General features: G+C 49.7%; 5 protein-coding genes; 3 read left to right on the top strand and 2 right to left on the bottom strand.

Annotated features, from left to right (window-relative positions):
- The first annotated feature begins 3,689 nt into the window (after positions 1-3,689).
- CHC_T00001752001 (hypothetical protein) lies at positions 3,690-3,953 on the top strand. The gene has a single exon (XM_005712645.1). The coding sequence runs from the start codon at positions 3,690-3,692 to the stop codon at positions 3,951-3,953; it is 264 nt and encodes an 87-aa protein (XP_005712702.1).
- A 12-nt stretch (positions 3,954-3,965) lies between these two features.
- Positions 3,966-4,142, top strand: CHC_T00001751001 (hypothetical protein). The gene has a single exon (XM_005712644.1). The coding sequence runs from the start codon at positions 3,966-3,968 to the stop codon at positions 4,140-4,142; it is 177 nt and encodes a 58-aa protein (XP_005712701.1).
- Positions 4,143-8,613: 4,471 nt separating this feature from the next.
- Positions 8,614-8,943, bottom strand: CHC_T00001750001 (hypothetical protein). XM_005712643.1 is given in 2 exon segments: positions 8,614-8,670; positions 8,671-8,943. 1 exon segment carries the CDS (start codon positions 8,941-8,943, stop codon positions 8,671-8,673), a length of 273 nt encoding a protein of 90 aa, XP_005712700.1. The 3' UTR covers positions 8,614-8,670.
- A 2,165-nt stretch (positions 8,944-11,108) lies between these two features.
- On the bottom strand, positions 11,109-11,489 carry CHC_T00001749001 (hypothetical protein). Its single transcript, XM_005712642.1, has one exon. It carries the CDS (start codon positions 11,487-11,489, stop codon positions 11,109-11,111), a length of 381 nt encoding a protein of 126 aa, XP_005712699.1.
- A 5,177-nt stretch (positions 11,490-16,666) lies between these two features.
- Positions 16,667-16,852, top strand: CHC_T00001748001 (hypothetical protein). XM_005712641.1 is given in 2 exon segments: positions 16,667-16,771; positions 16,772-16,852. 1 exon segment carries the CDS (start codon positions 16,667-16,669, stop codon positions 16,769-16,771), a length of 105 nt encoding a protein of 34 aa, XP_005712698.1. The 3' UTR covers positions 16,772-16,852.
- The last annotated feature ends 1,435 nt before the right edge of the window (positions 16,853-18,287 follow it).

Raw genomic sequence — 18,287 nt, 5'->3', positions numbered from 1 at the left:
GGAGAAGATTAGGAGCAAGCGTTTTGATACGATGTTCAAATTAGCGATGCGAGCCGACACGCCTGCACATCTGCGTGAGAAGATCATGTCTTCAAATGTTATCACGGATGTCTTAGGAAAGCCTGAACCTGCTAATGACGACGACAGCACGCCTTGATGAAGTGACACGCCCTGTCCAGCGTCCCCGACGCGTTGGAGGTATATAGTTTGAATAGAAGGACAAGTTGTACTGCAATCCTAATCGACCCGCTTGCAAAGGCCTGCGCCAAGTCTAAGGGCGATCAGTCCACCAAAAGGCGTAGGCGACGCCCGCCCGCTTCCCCCACCCCCACCCGCTTTCCCCCACTCCCCACATGTCAGCGCTCCCGTGTCCCAGTTCGCCATAAACCGCTCTGCTGCCTCCCCTCCCATCCAAAATCCGTCCCAACCGAGATCACCTCCCTCCGCGCCGTCCACAGTCGATCAGCAAATCGCAGACATGACATCAGAACAAATTCTCGATGCCCAACGCGAGATCGCCTCCGTACTCTTCCCGGACAACATTTCCTCCTCAAGAACTGCTCGCGCCCCACATCATCCCCCATCCCAGTTTCCGCTTCTCACTCCCCATCCACCCCACTGTACGCGAACGACCACGTCGAGCAGCAGAAGCATCTCTGGATGACCGACGCTTGCGTCCCGCTCCAAAGCGATGCCTCAGTCGATTCCCTTCTGTCTAAAGCTCTGCACGCCCTAGGACCCCTGGCCTCCCATCACTTTGACCTTACGGGTCATTACCTCAACCCACACCAAATCGCCCACCTTCCAAACCACCTCGGGCTTCACCACCATGGCGCAGAGCCCGCAAGCGCAGGCTATACCCTCGCAGACCTGCTGCTCCTCACTCGCTCCACTGTTCTCGGCCAGCGCGTCCTGGCCCTTCGCATTCTCACCGCCTTGCCTCAGAATCACGGCTCCACTGTTACAGATCCTCTCGTCAAATACCCTACAATGTTAGAAGTGGTTGCAATACAACTTGTCCGTGTTTTACAACATCAAACTTGTTTGTCAATCATCGTCTAAAGGTAATCCCGATCCGATCTTCTCCTATATATGTTCCACCAGAGCAGCAGTAAGCTCGCTGTGAAGCGAGCAGTCTTCTATATCCTCGGCCGCTGGCAGTAGATTCTCTCTCGGGATTTATACACGAGAATTAAGCACGAAGCCGTCTGGCAGCTCTGCCGTTTCGTCTGCGCTAAGGTGACGGCCGTCAAACCCGTTTCGAGTGTACGTAACATCTCTACGCTTCTCCACTACCATGTTGTCTAAGATAGTGCAACAGGTGATAATACTGACGCATTCTTCGCAGGACCAAGCTCGGGCTCCGACAGTGAGGATGTGAAATAGTTGAAAAAGAATGCCAAAGGTGCGCTCCACCACTTTTCGTACACCCTTCTGAACCCGAGAGTAGGTCCGTTCTTTGGGAGAGCGTGGAAGCGTAATCATCTTCGCGAAAATCTTCCAGTATGGGAAGATGCCGTCCGCGAGATAGTAGAACCACTTCAGCTTGTATGTACCAATGTCGATGTCAACGTCGTACGGAGGGTACTGCCCGGCGCAAACGCGAGCGAAATGTGGGCTCTGCGCCAGAATGTTCAAATCATTCATCATCCCTGGAAGACCGGCAAACAACGACCAAATCCACGTATCAGGGTCACATATTGCTTCAAGGCGAATGGTATTAACTCCCTCTTTACCACAGAATATCCCACTCCACGCCTTCGGACAATTATTCCACTCCCATCCAGCGCATCCAGAGCCCCAATACATCCCTGGAACCCGAGATCCGCAAACGCTGCTAGATTTCTTGTCAGATCGGTCTCGGTGGGCTCGCGTAGATACTCTGGGCCAACTTCCTTGACGACGCTCTGGCAGAATTGCCTCAACGACATGATCGCTGTAGACTCTCCAATATTAGCCTACAAATCGGTCTGCTGGGCTGAGCTGCCAACGGTGAGCATCTGGAACGCAGCCGTGAACTTCTGAACTGGGTGTGCACCGACGCCGCACGCATTTGGACGGAACTGGAAAAAAGGATTTACTGCAGTCAGACGATCCATAATCCGATCGAAGCATCGACGTGGCATGCGCCACACACGCTCAAATGTGCGCTCCGGGTATCATGGTCCGAACTGCTTGGTTTTCGGGTTGAATTCATCCAACCCCCAGAACCAATCGAGGCAGATGAGCCGCGCAGCATCATCGAAATTGCGTTGAACGTTGCGAGAACGGTCGCTTCTTGATCCCCCGTGAGGCTGCGGGAGAGAGGTGAACAGTTGGGCCGCCTGCCCCATCGCGGACATTGCACCAGGTGCGAGCGTAAAACGATGCGCTGGAGTTAGGAGGACCTCATCTTCGATCTCTTGGAACAAAGCGTCGCGGTTTTCGGAGGCAAGCACGCTCGAAGAGTCTGAAGAGCTCGAAGAGCTCGAAGAAATCGAATACGAAGCCTCCATACACCGCGTAGAGGCACTCTCAAAGCCTCCTTCGTTTACATTACATGTCGCCGGCCGTGTCCTGTTGGGGATGATGTCTGCGCATCTCTCCAAATCGTGAGGCCGATTTACATCTGCCACTCTAGTGATGACACCTGTCACAAATTAACATTGCATTACGCCTGCCCGTTGGAGATGCTCTAAATTGGGAAATATATTTAATCTGGAAATAACCGCAAACCTTCATCTCTGTGGACGATGCTCTTGCTCCACTCCGTTGCTAAGATCAATTCAGAGAGGACCGTTGGTTAAACAAATGGACAAATTGTTTCATCCACGTTGTGGTGGACAAGCAGCCAAAATGCCAGATGACTTTCCACACACAAGTTGTGCGAACCAATCTCGCATCACGAGGATGTGTCACACAACCTCGTTCCTGCCCTTTCCCTGTCCCTTAAACAGCCTGCGCCCACCCAATCTAAACCATGGTGCAAGACCATCTCGAAGGCTACGTGTACGTCATTCTGTCCGCCTACGTCGCAGCCTTCCTCCCGTATACCGCCTCGAAGACCTGTGAGTTCATCCCCCCAATATGTCGCAGCGTACGTAACAGTTCATGATAAAATGTGGCAAGTGACCGTTTTTTCTAGGCATGTCTGGTGAAAAGGCCGTATCTGACCAAGTCCTTCACCGATTTTGACTTTTTAAAGCTGAATGAACACATAAAGCGCGCATAAAGCTTTACAACGGTAACGAAATCACATCATGTGTTCATGCAAGGGAATGAAGTCACTTAAATGAACCCCTTTTACAGGTCTGAATCGCATGGAAACTAATTTGGCAACCTCAAATAATGGCCGTGGCCCGAAAAAAACTCTTTTTTCTAACAGTCCGTTAACTATTTTGGCAAACATAAACTATTTTGGGAACGCACTGCTTCCCTTTTTTGCCGCACTTTTCCGGAATGGCGATGATGGGCGGCTATCGATCGATATGGAAAAGCATATTACGTTGTAATGGCATGGCACAGCCTGGATTTTTGGCGGACAAGCGCAAGTAATGGGCTTTCGAATGGCGGTAAAAACAGAAAAGCCGCGCGCAGGTTGGAATCAGTCACAGAGCTACCAAGGTTAGCAAGTGGCGGGGGCGGATCCGGGTGACTCGGTTTCGGAAAAGTGCGGCAAAAAGGGGAAGCAGGCGTCGCCAAAATAGTTTATGTTTGCCAAAATAGTTTACGGACTGTTAATGTGCGCGTCGCAATCTGCCTCAACCTCTGTCCCAATTCTCTACTTAATATCTTACACAGTCATTCAAGCTGACGTCGATGGCAAGAAGATGGTTACGGTGATCATCGCGTTGCTGTTTGCGTTGCCCCACCTCTCCGCTTATTCTGTAGCCTGGCGCGGCTTCACGTGCGCATGTGAAGAGGGAATGCACGTATGTTATCCCCAAGTACACGGAGGATTGAGCACAAGCTGAGAGGCGGAAAGCATGTCGACAGACCCAAAGACGACGATTCCACGAGCTCCGCAAACAGCGAAGACAACGTTGTACAAACTTACAGGACCTCATCGACGCAGGCGTTGTCGTTTACCTGTCGCACTTGCTTGTCGCGCTTGTTGTAAGAAAATGGCTCGATCAACTTTGCTTCTTGCCGCGGATTTCTAGTCGTCCGTGCGTTCAACCATAGCATTGTCGACTGCGAAATATGGTTTGCATGTGTGTCAAACGCACGGACATCATCCCAGTTCAGTGCCGCAACGTTGAGCTATGGGACCTTTCGAATTCTAGGAACTTTCGAATTATTGGACCTTCCCTTGCTCATTCACGCAGATGAAGCAATGGATGCTTTTGCGTTTTCAGACTTCCACGATATGTTGAGGCATATAGTAGTACTCACAGTTTAGGCAATAGCATGCGGTACGACTTGTCGTTGGCGTTTTGGGGCCGTGGCGGGAGGCTTCTCATCACATGTTTCTTCTAGCACTGTCTCTCTTGATCAGTCGCCAATACTGGCGCGGCAATAAGCAAGTCGCCTGGAATATGAATGTGAGAGCGGTCAAAAAGCCGAGCTCTTCCCGCGGCTTTCAAAATTCATTTCAACGGACACGCTCCACTGCCTCACCAGGAGGCGCGAAATTCCTAGTAACACGCGAAGGAGCAGTGACCCCATAACAAGCGGATTGGGTGAGGCAAAGCGAGCAACAGCTCAACGACCGCCATAAACGCCTCTTGCCGTCGCCAGCGGCTTGAAGCGCGGGGTAAAACGGTGTGTGTAGATGTAGGACAGCGAGGAGAGTGGGTCAGAGTACGACACATACGACGCATGCTCTAGGACATGGCGGAAAGATGAACTTGAAGGTGCTTCTAGAGAGGTACGTGCGGATGGCGATGACGTAAGCGAGCAGGACCTCAGAACACTTGGTGTCCGAGATAGTGGGGAAGGGATGGGGAAGAGGGCGCACCGCCTTGTAGGTTTTGTTACTGACATGATGCAGCACGTCGCGGTATCGCAGGAGAGATACAAAAGCGTCTCTCCTGCGATGGCGCTTCAGTGGACCCACGTTGGCACGTACCCTCAGGTACGTTAAGTTTACCAACGTGGGTAGGGGGCAGGCTAAGATGATGCGGAGCCGGAAAATGAAGATGATCTGTGGAGACACGCAAGGAAAATGCTTTCTCAATAATAATTAATCTGGTGAAATCTTTTGCCCAGATTTAACATTGGATCTGAGATTGGCTTACAACAGCAATGCTCGGACATGACGACGATAACGATTTTGTATCCTGATGTTACCCAAGGGATACATAGTTGCCTTCATCGCCCAGCGGTTAGACTCGAGAAAGGCGACATCGATTGCTTCGTAAAGGCACTGGGGTCTGTATTTGGATACCCCCCAGTACTTCCCTGCTTTACAGTCTGTCCTCGAAACATCCCCCAGAAATTCCCCCCAATGCGTGACAATAGCCCGGCCAGCCGCTGATGATGAAGAGTTATTAGTGGGTTTACGCCTAGACAATTCAATTCAGTGGGTTTACGCCTGGACAATTCTGATTATCTGGCTTGAATTGCGTCCCGTTGCAATTTCTCCGTCTGGAACCATTGAAGTAGATTTCGGGACGAGTATAAGGAGGAAGGGGTATTTATTTTCAAGCTCTGATGTACATCCGCCCCATTTCTACGCCGGCGACAGCCTACCCGTGTACTACGGTGCCATGTAGATACGATCGTACAGTATTCATAGGTCTCGTCGCCTCCCTCTCTGAACTTGCGTGGCAATCAATAGCAGACTTGTTAAACCCCAATAAACCCACCACCGTAAATTTATCTAACTTCTGCTGCACAACGAGCTCTGCAAACAGGAAAGGCATAGTTTTCAAACTCATCACCGCCTGTTGCAAACGTGATCGAAAAGTCGCGCTGCACAAATCTAACATCAAACAATGCTTTCATCACGTGCACAGCTTGCCCAGTGGTCGAACTCAACTTTTCATCGAACATTGCTGATCTTGACATGAGATGAGAAGCATCACAAAACTACCGAACGTACCCCCTACGTCCTACACTGAAACTTCTACTTAAAACGTAAAAATAGTCTCCTTGACGTTCTGCAATTCCTGGCGTTTGAGAAGCCAAGGCCTCTTTCACAACCAATTGTGTATTGTTTTGAGGTCAGCATCTTTGAACAGATAATAGCTTCTCTTCCTCATCGTGCGGTCAGCATATAACCCCTGCGTCCCAGGGTTCTGCATCAGATCTGAAAGCTCCTGTTACATGAGACTGCACAGTACCTTTTCACTTAACAGTTCTAATTTTCAGTGCTTACTTCGTATACCAAGTTTTCTTTCACTCAAAATATTATGTATGCATGAAGCGGATGGGAAAAAAATGGCAAACTGCAATTGAAAGAGTCGAGGAGTGTCGAGATCAGACAACGACAGGAATTGATTTCTGTGTTGTTTGGAACCCAGCAAGAGCATTTGGGCCAAAGGAGGGAGCACACAATCATGGCCTCTACAAGCAGTTCTTTGTGCCCCAAACTGTCATTCCGCATGTTCTGGTGGCGTGCACAGTTGACATGGCGTCTGATGTGACTTTGAAAATATGTGGACTGCTAAAGTCGTGAGAAGAGATGTTTGAAAGTGAGTGCTGGCGAGACGCGGCGATGGCTCGCTTATGGATTTGAAGCAATACCAAAATGGCCAGAAAATGTGATCGGCGGAGCTGATGCTTTTAAACTGTCCACGAATTCGGGTACACAGGTTGTACATTCAGCACTGGCACGAAATTGGCAGAAGTTGTAACGTGCGCGAGATAGGTACCGTTTCAAACTACTTCGAAGTACATACTTTGTGCAATTAAGTCGTATTCGGACAACATGGATTTCTACAAAATCCCTCTCGGACAGCCCTTTGCAACTTGCAAACGAGACTCAATTGAATTACTCTGTCATTGAGAGTAGCGTTCTCGCCTCTATCATATAGCATCCGCCAATGCCCTGTAAAAAGGTTCCTTGGGGTTTCCATTCAATCGTTCAGTTCCCAGATTCAAATGTCATTGGCCCCAAATCGTTACCCTGCTTCTCTTCGTTTTCCTTCGTTCACTTTGCCAGTCATATTCGTAGGCTTTCGAGAGAGAGACTCATTCAGCCCAACGTCTCTCTGGCACGGTCAAACTCTTGAAACGGTACGCCAGGATGGTGCGCAAGCCTCGCCTGCGTATCAATTTGGCGGATAAGAGACAGGAAACATTCCTATCCTCTACTGCACACTGGCAGGGGCCAGAACCCAACTAGCCATAGCACCTCTTCGATTCTCGTACTGCTGGATAGTTTTCAACCAGATGAATGGTGGTCTGGTTCTGATGAAACCTAAAAATGGTTGATGCACCCCCCTGGCCTTGAGCTCAAATGGAACAAACCATGGAATCCATACATCCTTGGGCTGGGGCGACCTCTGCTGCAGTTTAGGCACAATTGGACTGAAGCAAAGCAACACGAGAAGATATTTGTATCAGAATGATGTCGATGGTACAGATGTGCGTTGACGAAACACGTTGCCTTGCCGTGATTGCATTTTTCTCTCAACGTCGTGCAACTACAAAACGCAATGAGTACGTCCATAGAACAAGCGATTGCCCATGAGTTCATCGGCAACCATTAACTCGTTTGAGATGTTATTAGCAGAATTTGGTGCTCCCTGGCTTCCTCGTCTCGCCTGTTTGCGTTTCATTGTGTATGTAATCCCCGGTGAGAGTGAAGCATGAAAGTGCGCTTCCAAAGCACTTGAAAGTGCCACAACCGTAGTTTTCCGGATGAAATGTAGTGCCGCAAACAGAAAGGCGACGATGGTCGCAATCATCTCCTTCTGTTCAGCGCCAGCCTGTACGACAGTGTTAAACAAGAAGCATAGGGCTGAGGCAGCGAACTTGAGATTGGTACAGCCAGCAATACATACATCAGTGAGTGGCGTCATGGCGGGGAGATAAAACAGAGTGTTTGTCAAAGATTCCAGGAAGGAGAGGAAGGCTAGAACATACGGGAGCAGAGGAGCAAAAAGGTTTTCCAAGAAGGGTGAGAACCTTTTCCTGGGGTGAAGTGAGTGCAGACTATTAGCGACAGAGACAACGATGTGCTGGACGCGCCGTCCGGCGAGATACCATAACCCTCACGTTTTTTTTTCGTTCTGGTGAAACATTGCCACATCCTTCCACGCAACACCCAGCGAGCCGCTCCTCCGTGAAGCTGTAGTAACAAGTGTGGGTGTCTTAAGGTTTGGGTTCCCCTGGCAGTCGTATTGCCTGCGCTATATTATGATCCTGCCATGAAACTGCATTGTCGGAGACAGGCAACTCTATGGGGAACATGACGCACTCGTAAAGTTGAGCATCCCTCTTCATTTCAACTCTAGAGATGCGTATCCCAGGCTCGCAGCCCTACTATAGTTGTATGATTCCTCTTGTTGATATGCAAGCTGGGAACGCAACAAAAAATCACCGTGTCAATGTTTCTAATTCTCGACGAAATACGAGGGCGTATGTAGATGCAGGAGAAGCTTTCTAACAGGCAAGTGGGTTCACTCGCCCAAGTTTGGAGCGAGCATAGTTTCTCCTCAAAATGAAGACTCGGTTGCGAGTTGGCAAAAATGATGTTGAGGTGATTTAATGAATAATGGTGCGCGTGAGGCAGGGAAGTTTCTACTGGGGAAGTTTGTCCGGACCTCCTCCCTGCTCATCTTGCTTAGTAAATATACTGTCTACAAGACAAAGCTTCATTTTCGCGAACACAGTCACGGTTTGAACACGAAGCGGCTTTGAAACGGGCGTCGGCAGTGACCCACTTCGGAGCAATACATGATTAACCAGAAAAAGTCGAGTGGTAATGGTAAGACAACGTATACATGACCATGATAAGCCTGCGGAGTGCAATGTCAAAAATGGATGCGAAGTTTGCGTTGTAATGCAGGACATCGGTCGTCCTGCAAACGCGTGATATACAAGAAGCGGAGAACGGCATCGAAAAGGAAGCCTGGCAAGCGCCGCTTACATACAAAAAGGGAGCCTGCCATCTCTCAAAACCTGCGCGCAAGCCCGCAGGCAGCAAGCTGGTAAGCTGAGCCGCAGACCGTGCGCGCAGCAGCAAGACGCGCTCTGCGTCTGAGGGCGTCTCACATATCCGTGGCGATGCCGCTCGGCTCGGACGCCATGGCGCGCGGGCGCTGGGCCGGCTCCGCGCTGGCGCGCAGCTCCTTCTCCGGGGCGTCGACGCTGCGCTCGTGCTCGATGCGTGGGGAAGCCACAGTGACGCTGTGCGCGCCGGCCATGAGCAGGTTGACCAGGTGCTTGCCAGTCTGGCTGCGGCTGTCGCTGGGCACGGTGACCTTCATGTGTGCGGTGGCGGGATGGTGGAGGGGGGAGTGGGAGGGTGGGGGAGGGGCGGGGGGATGCGGCGGTTGTGTGCGGGAGGGAAAGGAGGCAGGTTTGTCGAGATCGGTGGTGTTGTGGGGGCGGAGGAGAAGCGCCCCCTCGGAGGTGACTGGCAGCGATTCAGTCGAAGAATCATTCGGCTCGAGAGGGCGTTGCCGTCCGGCGGTTGCGGTAATCGTGCGGTCGCCGCCGGTGCTCAATCGCCGGCATGTCACGTGACTGCGTGGCATCCATTCATACAGTACCAATGGTAAACTTTAGCTGAATTCCGTCGCTTCGCATCATTCTTCATCATCACAGCCTGACCATCTCGCATCTGCCTTGTCGCACCCGCGTGCTCGCTCCCCACGTTTCCCGCCTTGCTTCTCAACTGAGCCCCGCGCGAAGCATACTATGCAGCGGACTTTGCGAAAAACTCGATGTGCCGCCACCGTTCCCCTTTCCACGTAGAATATTCTCCGCCCGTCCCTCGCGCCCTCTGCGGAGCTTTATGCTCACAACCACAATGGGGAGCGATCCATCTTGTGGGTGTACGTACACCGCTCTCGAGGGAGATTTTTGTTCAAACCCCCCCCTGGGCTTTTGTCGCGCACGCGCATAAACTTTATATACAGTACCCTTCTAAGGGTATAGAAGGGTACTGTACGGCGTATTTGATATGGAGGCCCTCAGGGTCACTGATAACACCATCCAAACGGTGCATGCACAGTTGGACCTATATGTACTACGCGCACGTCCGCGCTTCCCACGCCCGGAGGCAGAACAATAAACAACTCGAGCAAGCAACTCTACGCTACTCTAGTCTGCGAAGGCACAAGCCGGAGCCCGTTCTCACCCTTGAAGGCGCAACGCCGGATCACTCACCCCCCCCTCTATTTCCCTTCTCATACTATCCTTTCCCCCCTTTTTCCCCCGCGCCAACCCCGCTCTCTGATCGTACAGAGAGCAGTGCACGCGAAGCACAAGGCCCCTTTCGACGACAGCTTTGCCGTCCCAACGTTTTACTTGACTCGACAGTCCCCGTGTATTAGAAGTAAGCGGACGCAAGGGTGTCTACCATAACGATAGTCGTGTATCCATGCAGCACAATTTTTGGAGATGCCAGCCTATGCTCGCGCGAAGTTGCTATCTCGTCCCATTCAAGAGACAACCTAAAAGCGAAGGATCACTCATACTGACCACACTGCAGCATTTGCACCCCCCATGCTGACCGATGCTTCAACAAGTATTTCTCCTTTGCTACAAGTACCATTCTACTGTGTTCTATACCACGTCCTGAAGATTGCGCTCTTCCAGACTTCGCGCATATTTTGATCGGCCTCAGAGCAAATGTCTCACAAGCCGTGTCGTTCCTGGCTCCAGTGATGAAAACTAAAACACTCGTCTCCATTCTATGTGTCCATGAAAATGCCAACCCCAACCCCACATCCCTAAAGCCGAGAAACGTTTATAGCTGCCGATGCCTTTGCAATGCGAGCATTATCCGTCATCCGCAATATTCGTCGAATCACCGGATACGTTTTCCTTCCCGCAAACATAATTTGCAAGATCATTTTACTCCAACATTTATAAAAGCTACTACTGTATTGTAAAGTATAAACTTCACTGTTCTGTACGGTATCTGCCAGGAACGGAGCACAAACTATGCATGCCAACTCCCTATCATACAAACACCCGCGCCGCGACATGAAAATTTCTTTACTCCTTCGCTATTGACGAGTGTGTTCTTCATCGGTCTTGAACGTGGCCAGCCTGGCATATACAAGCAAGGAGAGATCATCACTAATGGCAAAACCCTGTTGACCTGTGGACTTTTTTCTGCGACCAAAGCACAATTGATGCTTAACTTTGCCATACCTTCTTAATAATCTTTCCGCTGAGCCTGCGCAGCCTTGAAATACGACTGCGCGAACATCCCTCCTCCCAGATTTCCCCACAAAAAGCCAGACCTCGAAATGCCAGCGGCTGCGCTCTTGAGCACGTCCGAAACAAGATCCGAAAAGTCTTCTTTCAAGCGCAACCAAACGTCCTTCAAATCGCAATCGTTCTTCTTCTCGGCCTTGGGTACTCCGCCGCAGTATTCTTCCCATCGGCGAGCAGCACTGGCATCAGAATCTCTGGCAATTTCGTCGTTCAGCATCTTGCTCTGCGAATATCTTCGAGCGGACTGTTTCGCATTGCTCCATGGCTTGATGAGTCTCCGAAAGGACATGGAGGTAGAAGTGCCGGGCGGCTCCAGAAATGGGAATGACTTATCACAACCTACTTCGAGAGACGTTCTGCTCCGCTCGGTGTCCCACATCCTGCTTACCTCACAATGAGACCTCACAACGTGAAACACACGGTGAGAGAGACTATATTCGCTTGAAACGTGAAGGGCAAGATAAGTGAGTGTGAAGGTCTTTGTGCAAGACGAATTTTTCGTGTAGCGGGCTATATGGAGAACAGCATGCTTCTTCAATTCCGCAAGACGCAATCATCATTGTTCAATCAAGTCTTTCGAGAAATGCTGCGGTAAAGGGAGTATGAAGCGGAAGTGTATCCGTCCCCCTTCGAATGTCAAGGCGTGCGCAGAGGGGACGATCTCATTTGCGAGAGTTATCTGTTTGTAAATCCCAGCGCGAATGAGAGGATCAGGTACAGATTTCATTTTGCGGTGGGCGTCTATGCCCTTATGCAATTCTCAAATCATTGGAACGGTGCAATTTCATTCGTCGGATGTCTGCTCATGACGGTATCATAGCGTACACCAGGATGAGACGCTGAGGTGAAAGTGAGGAGGCTTTTTCCCTACAAGTGAGGTGTTACAATCTGGTTCGTCCATGCCAAGCCACGACTCATCAGTGATGGCTGCGTCGAGTACCTTGTACCACACGGAAGCGAGATGCTCGATGTAACATTGGGCATCCAACGAAATTGGATGCGCAAAAATGAAATGTTGACTGGGTACAGTAGTGATACCGTAAGTGCGCATGCGAAGCTCCCGAAAAAGCATCTAAGCATAAAGCTTTACGTCATTATTTGCAAAGACAATTGAGTAAAGAGTAGACGTCCTTGTTCAGTCACTAAGACGAAAATGAACATTTTTTCTCTACGAATATAGCCTTCAACGAGGAGGTACAGGGGCCCTCTTTTTACGAATATGAGAATAATTCTGTCATTATTATTTAAATCTCCTGCCTTGTAGTGTGACGATACGTGGGAACGACGGCAGAAGCCCGCTTTCAGCCGTGTTTCGAGAATCCTCATAAACCGAGCAGTTGGTCATGACGACTGGACCATCGGCATTCAGAGTGTGTGCTGTTCGTCAGAGCGCACCCAGGGTCTATTCGACCGACCTTGTCCTCACATGAGGACACAATTTATTAGACTCCCGCTACACCTGATTTTTTTGGATTTGGCAATTTGCACGTTTATGGCCTGGCCACGTGTACTCGTACAGCACATGGTTCTGTTCTCCTTCCTTCAATTAAAACAGCTACTTCTAGTGTCTATTCGACAATTGTCCTTTTTTAAGGCATTTTGCCTTAATTAAGGCCCATCCGTTAACCTCGGTTTGGCGGGAAGCAAATCGTTCTGGAAACCTTTAGTAGGTAGAACACAGTACTGTAGAGACCCCTCTTTCCCTGTTATACACTTTACGTGCTCCATCATGTCATTTGCTTGGGAGCTACAGGTCCTCGAAGTTGAAGCAGGAGACAACACTTTCAGAGTGCGACAAAAATGCCTTCAGATCGCCGCGAAAGCCCCGGGGCACATGTACACTCACCTGTTCGTCGCCTTTTCAGGCTGAGCGAGGCAAAGAACATGTTTGGAACTGGATACATTACGGAGAAGCTCGATGGCCGCGTAATTAAGTGCTACAAACAAGTAAAGAATGGCCGGAGTTACAAAAAAGTGCGCTGCATTTTTGTGTACGCCGTTAATGGGAAGTCCAAATCGAAAGTGTTGGAGCTAGGTATTGGTGCTGTGAAGGCTGGACCAACGTCTATTCCAGATAGGCAGCCACTTTACCCTCCACAAGACCCACTTTGGGCACTTGATTGTGAGTACAAGAAGCAGCTGTCTCAACTGCAAGGCATTCAAGGCCCCGGTGACGGCAGTCTCAACACATGCGACGACCTGGTAGATCATCATTTGCCAATTACAGAAGCTCGTACCTCGACTGAAGTTACACAAACAATCGCAGCACCCCGGTTTAATAATATCTCAATTGTAGAATCCAATGTCGTGGCACATGGTCAACGCTGGAAGAAGGATGTTACCTCAACTTGGCTTAATCGTGAGATCAATCCTATCTCATGCCACGTGAAAGGTCCTAACGGAACAGTTATTCATCAGGGCACTGCTCCGGCCAGTATGAAGCTTTTTGACTACTTTATGTGGATGTTTCCATTCGGTATCTCCATATAATCGTCCAGCTGACTAATGTTGGCCTGATTGAATGTGCGCAAAAAACTACAACCTGTGGTGAGATCCTACGCTTCTTTGGAGTGCTGGTAATGATGACGAGGTGTAAATTTTCGGACCGCCGAGAATTGTGGATGGTTGCGAAAATATCATCGTATCTCCCTAACTACAAATTTGGCAGAATGATTTCAAGGGAAAGGTTTGAGGCTCTGAAAGCCACTATTCGCTTTAGTCGCCAAGACGAAGCCTCAGAGACCTAGAACGAAGAAAACCAATGGCAGTTGTGTGAAGGGTTCGTCGATGCAATTAATGCTCATCGAAAAGAGTACGTGCGTCCCTCTCATTTTCTGTGTGTAGACGAGTCAATATCGCGTTGGTACGGAATCGGTGATTCGTGGATTGATGCAGGTTCTCCTCACTTCGTGAAGCTCGATCGAAAGCCAGAGTACGGGTTGGAGATGCAGGATATTGCGTGCGGATCATCGGGAATAATACTTAGCATTAAGCTTATGAAGTATAAAAACGTACGAGATCCAAATTCAGATATCAACGAGGTACAAGATATGAGACATGGCACGAAAGTATTGGTCGAGCTTACAGAGCCGTGGTCAGGCAAAGAGCGAATCGTATGCGCCGACAGTTATTTTGCTTCCGTGGAAGCAGCGGAGACGCTGCTGAGAAAAATCTCCGATTTATTGGTGTGATAAAGACAGCCACTAAACGATTTCCCACCACTTATTTTGGAGAGAAGGAGCTGGCACAGAAGGGAGACTTTCACTGCCTTACTTCATCGCTCACCTGCGGTGGCGAAACGAAAGAGGTTGCTGCAGTGTGCTGGCTTGATTGAAATCGACGTCATTTTGTTGCGACCACTCGAAGGCTTTCTGTAAAAGTTTGGCAAGAGCGCGTTCGATGGAGGCAGTATTAAGATGGTGCTTGCCCTGTGGAGGTATCTATCTCTATGCCTGAGGTTGTCAGCGACTATTATCGAGTGGCAGGAATCATCGACCAGCACAACCGGGTGAGGCAGGACTCGCTGGACTTGGAAAAATCTATTGAGGTGAAAGAATGGAGTTTTAGAGCCAACAGATCTTTATTAGGAATGATTCTAACTGACAGCTGGTTGCTGTACAAGTTTGGGTGTAGCGGACGACTGATTCTCAAGCCTCATATTTACTGGGCTCAGATGGTCACACAGCTGGTGGACAATCGGTTTGATTTTGTGGGAGGCGGGCTTGTATATTATCTTCGCCAGGTGGGCGGTATTGCTACGATACGCCAAAATGCGGCACAGGTATTTTCTTTACTCCGAGCAAAGTGCCACCGTCGAAACCAGGGCGCCTTAATGTAAGACGTCAAGGGCGTTGCACAATAGCTTGATGTCGAAAAAAGACTACATGGCTCTGTAGCAGTTGCAAGCATATTGGTCACAAAGAGATATACGTTTCTCATGCTCGAACAGGGCGCGATTGCTTCGAAAGACATGAGCTACAGGCCCATTAGTTTGGGGACACGTCAAGAATAGCTGCGGTGCCTAATAAAAAGTTTAGATAAGTGGAGGGGCTCCCGGACTTTGCTGATTTTCCGTGATTATGCATTTCGCCTGGCAACGCGCAGGTCACAAACCGATGTTGGGGCTGTCCTAGGACGGCAACGTTTGGGCGACTGACTAGTGCACTACTATAAGTGGGAAAGGTGAGTGCAGAAGGGAATTTGGCTTCCGGAAGCAAGTCCTTCGGTATGCCTTACAAAAGGCATTTCCATGCCTTTTCTCAGGACAATTTTTCCGTCGAATAGACACAAGATAGCTACAGTACAGTAGTGTCTATTGGACATGTGGCCTCATATGAGGTCATTTTTCAACTTATTTTTTCTCGACTTGTGTTTGCTCATCGTGAAGGAAAAAGATACTCTCGCCACCGCAGTTGACTTCTGCGTCACAGAAGGGTGGAGTTTGGTTAGATTTGTGCGTCTTTTCCAGCCAATTTTTGAATGCCTAAAAGATGCGCCTTTCTGAACAACCTCAAAACGTTATGTGTTGATATCGTCGAGAGCAAAAGGCCTTTATAAAATATCAACCGAAGATTCAAACTTCATTACATTCTTAGTATTTCTGTGTATTCACAAATGATATCCTGATGTTTTGCAAGATGTTATTAACAGAGGCATATACGTTGAAGAAATGGTGTCCACACTGACTTCATAATGCTTCGATTTAATGTATATGTTTTTGAAATAATGGCGGCCTCGTATGAGGCAAACTGCATGTCCAATAGACATTCGTTATTACATTTCAGAAGAACAAGAAATCCCAAGGCAAGGGTAGTCTACAGTGTTCCCTGAACCTATAGGGAGACCATTGGAATCTTCAGCTCCCACATAAAAACAAAACAGGCTATCAGGGGGTACCCTAGACCGTGCGAAATCGGAAAACATTTTCGTAAATTGGATCACAAGAGACGATCGAAAACACGTACAGTGGTGGCCGTGACGGCCGGCGTGGTGCCGACAATATCACCTGCGCGCTTTCCACGCAGGGGTGAGGGTGCAAGAGTAGCGCGTTCGTCTCGCGACGTTCAAAGTGCATATCGAAGGGACTTCAGCGACTTTCGCTCGGGTTTGTTGGGGTGTAGAGGTTGCGATCCAGTTTGAGAGTGGACCCGCGCACCTGGCATGGCGCCCCCGTGGAGGCCCAAAATCTCGGCTGCAGGAGACGGTGGCGAGAAATCTGGGCAACCGAGTTTAGCGCATCTGAAAGTGGTTGGAGATGGTATGTGCGAGGAAGATGCGTGTCCGGGGCAGGCGCCAGGTAGTATAAGGGAGGGTGGCCCGCAGACACCGGTCGTCTACTGAGAAGATGTGCGAGCGAGGTGGGCTCGGGCTCAGGGCCGGGTTAGTAGCGAAGTATCAAAACGGTGGTTTGCGCAAGGATAGTATACGGATGTACGGAAAGAGCTCGTAGATGGAGGTATTGAGCAGAGTATCGTGTGCGTAGAGAACGCGTGTCTACAGTCGACGTCAGGAGGCACGTCTCACGTCAACAATTGTGAAACCGGTGGCACTGCTGTTTCTACACCAGGGATGCGGCTTTGGATGCTTTGTCCAGGCTGTGTCCGTCCAAGCGAGGCGATAGCAAAAATCCGCTTCGAGCCGTTTCATCTGCCGTTCAAACGAAAATGTGCGGAAAGAAGTTGCCTGCGATGCGTGCGGTGTCTGGATTTGGCACCGTTAAGGTCAACCGCGAGGAGTGTTGTGCTGACGAGCTGCTTCGCAATTGCGTGCGTGAGTGGCGTACTGGGATTATGGACAAAATTCTGGTCTGAAGGTGTGCAAGAGCTTACTTGAAAATGTTGATAAAGCACAAACCGTTGGAAACTGGAGGGAAACTGTCAATTCGACTATCAGATACTCGATGCGCTGCTATCGCAAGGCTGGAACATACTCGTGCTCAATATGCGTGGAGCTCGTGGAACGGAAATGTTCAAATCCCCGCACAACGCAAACAAATTATATTTTGATTACTGTAGACAACATTTCAACCCTGACAGTGCTCTATTAAGAGCATGCTCTTTTCCAAGACTTTCAGACTCCGTGTGTGCGTGATCTTTCATCCTCAGTCATTGATAAGGTTATTTGGAACTGTGACACCGAACGACTCTGTAATCACTACAGGCAAGATTCTAAGTGGGCAATGCATGCCATTCACGAGGCGTCGATCGTATGCGCCATTCCAAGCTGCGGCTCTGTTCTTTGACTTCGAGTGATGCGTCCGATCAATTCCGAAGAACTGCTGGGCACTGTAGATGCCGTCCACAGAGCTTTCGGCGGAGCAGTTTCATTCGAGAAGATCGTCAATCGACGACTGTGCGCGCCATATAGAGCCTCCGTAACGTGCGCGGTTGCTGACTTGAACTTTGCTGCTGCGCCTTTAAGGGATTGGCGGAACAAGTATCCGATGATGCTCGAGATGTGCCTGAGAATATCTGAAGTGCTAGAGTCGTTCAATGGCGCGATCCCGGGGGCTTGCAATCGTGACCTGGGATGTCTCGAGGTTTATATACCTTTGACAGGCTCTGGTGGAGGAGTCGTTTGGTTGACAGACTCGTTTGAAGTGTACATTCCCGACAACGAGCTACACGAGAAACGGTACAGAGACCGTGGATAACACAACGCCTGCGAGATCTGCACAATGCGCGCTCGCATCACGCCATGTCTGGCTTTGCTATTTGTGCACATGGGAGTTGAAGGCGGCAGGTGCAGACAGGTTTTTCTTCTCGCCGTGTGCCATACGGGCCCTACTCCGTGGTTCCGGAAATGCTGAAAGATCGGCATCATGTTGTGACGAGGCTCAAACATTCTTTCGACGAAGATAACGAACTCGTTCGCATTGGCGCAGCATTTGATGGGACGAAAAAGAAGTTTCAACTAGGGCTGTGGACACTTCGAGAGCTCTTGTCCCTCTTCAGCCCTCCTTACCC

This window comes from Chondrus crispus, genomic scaffold, assembly GCF_000350225.1.
Source record: "Chondrus crispus Stackhouse genomic scaffold, scaffold_111, whole genome shotgun sequence".
In the NCBI taxonomy this organism is placed as follows: Eukaryota; Rhodophyta; class Florideophyceae; order Gigartinales; family Gigartinaceae; genus Chondrus; species Chondrus crispus.
The sequence above is the reverse complement of the archived record's forward strand: the minus strand, read 5'-3'. Positions and strand labels throughout refer to the sequence as shown.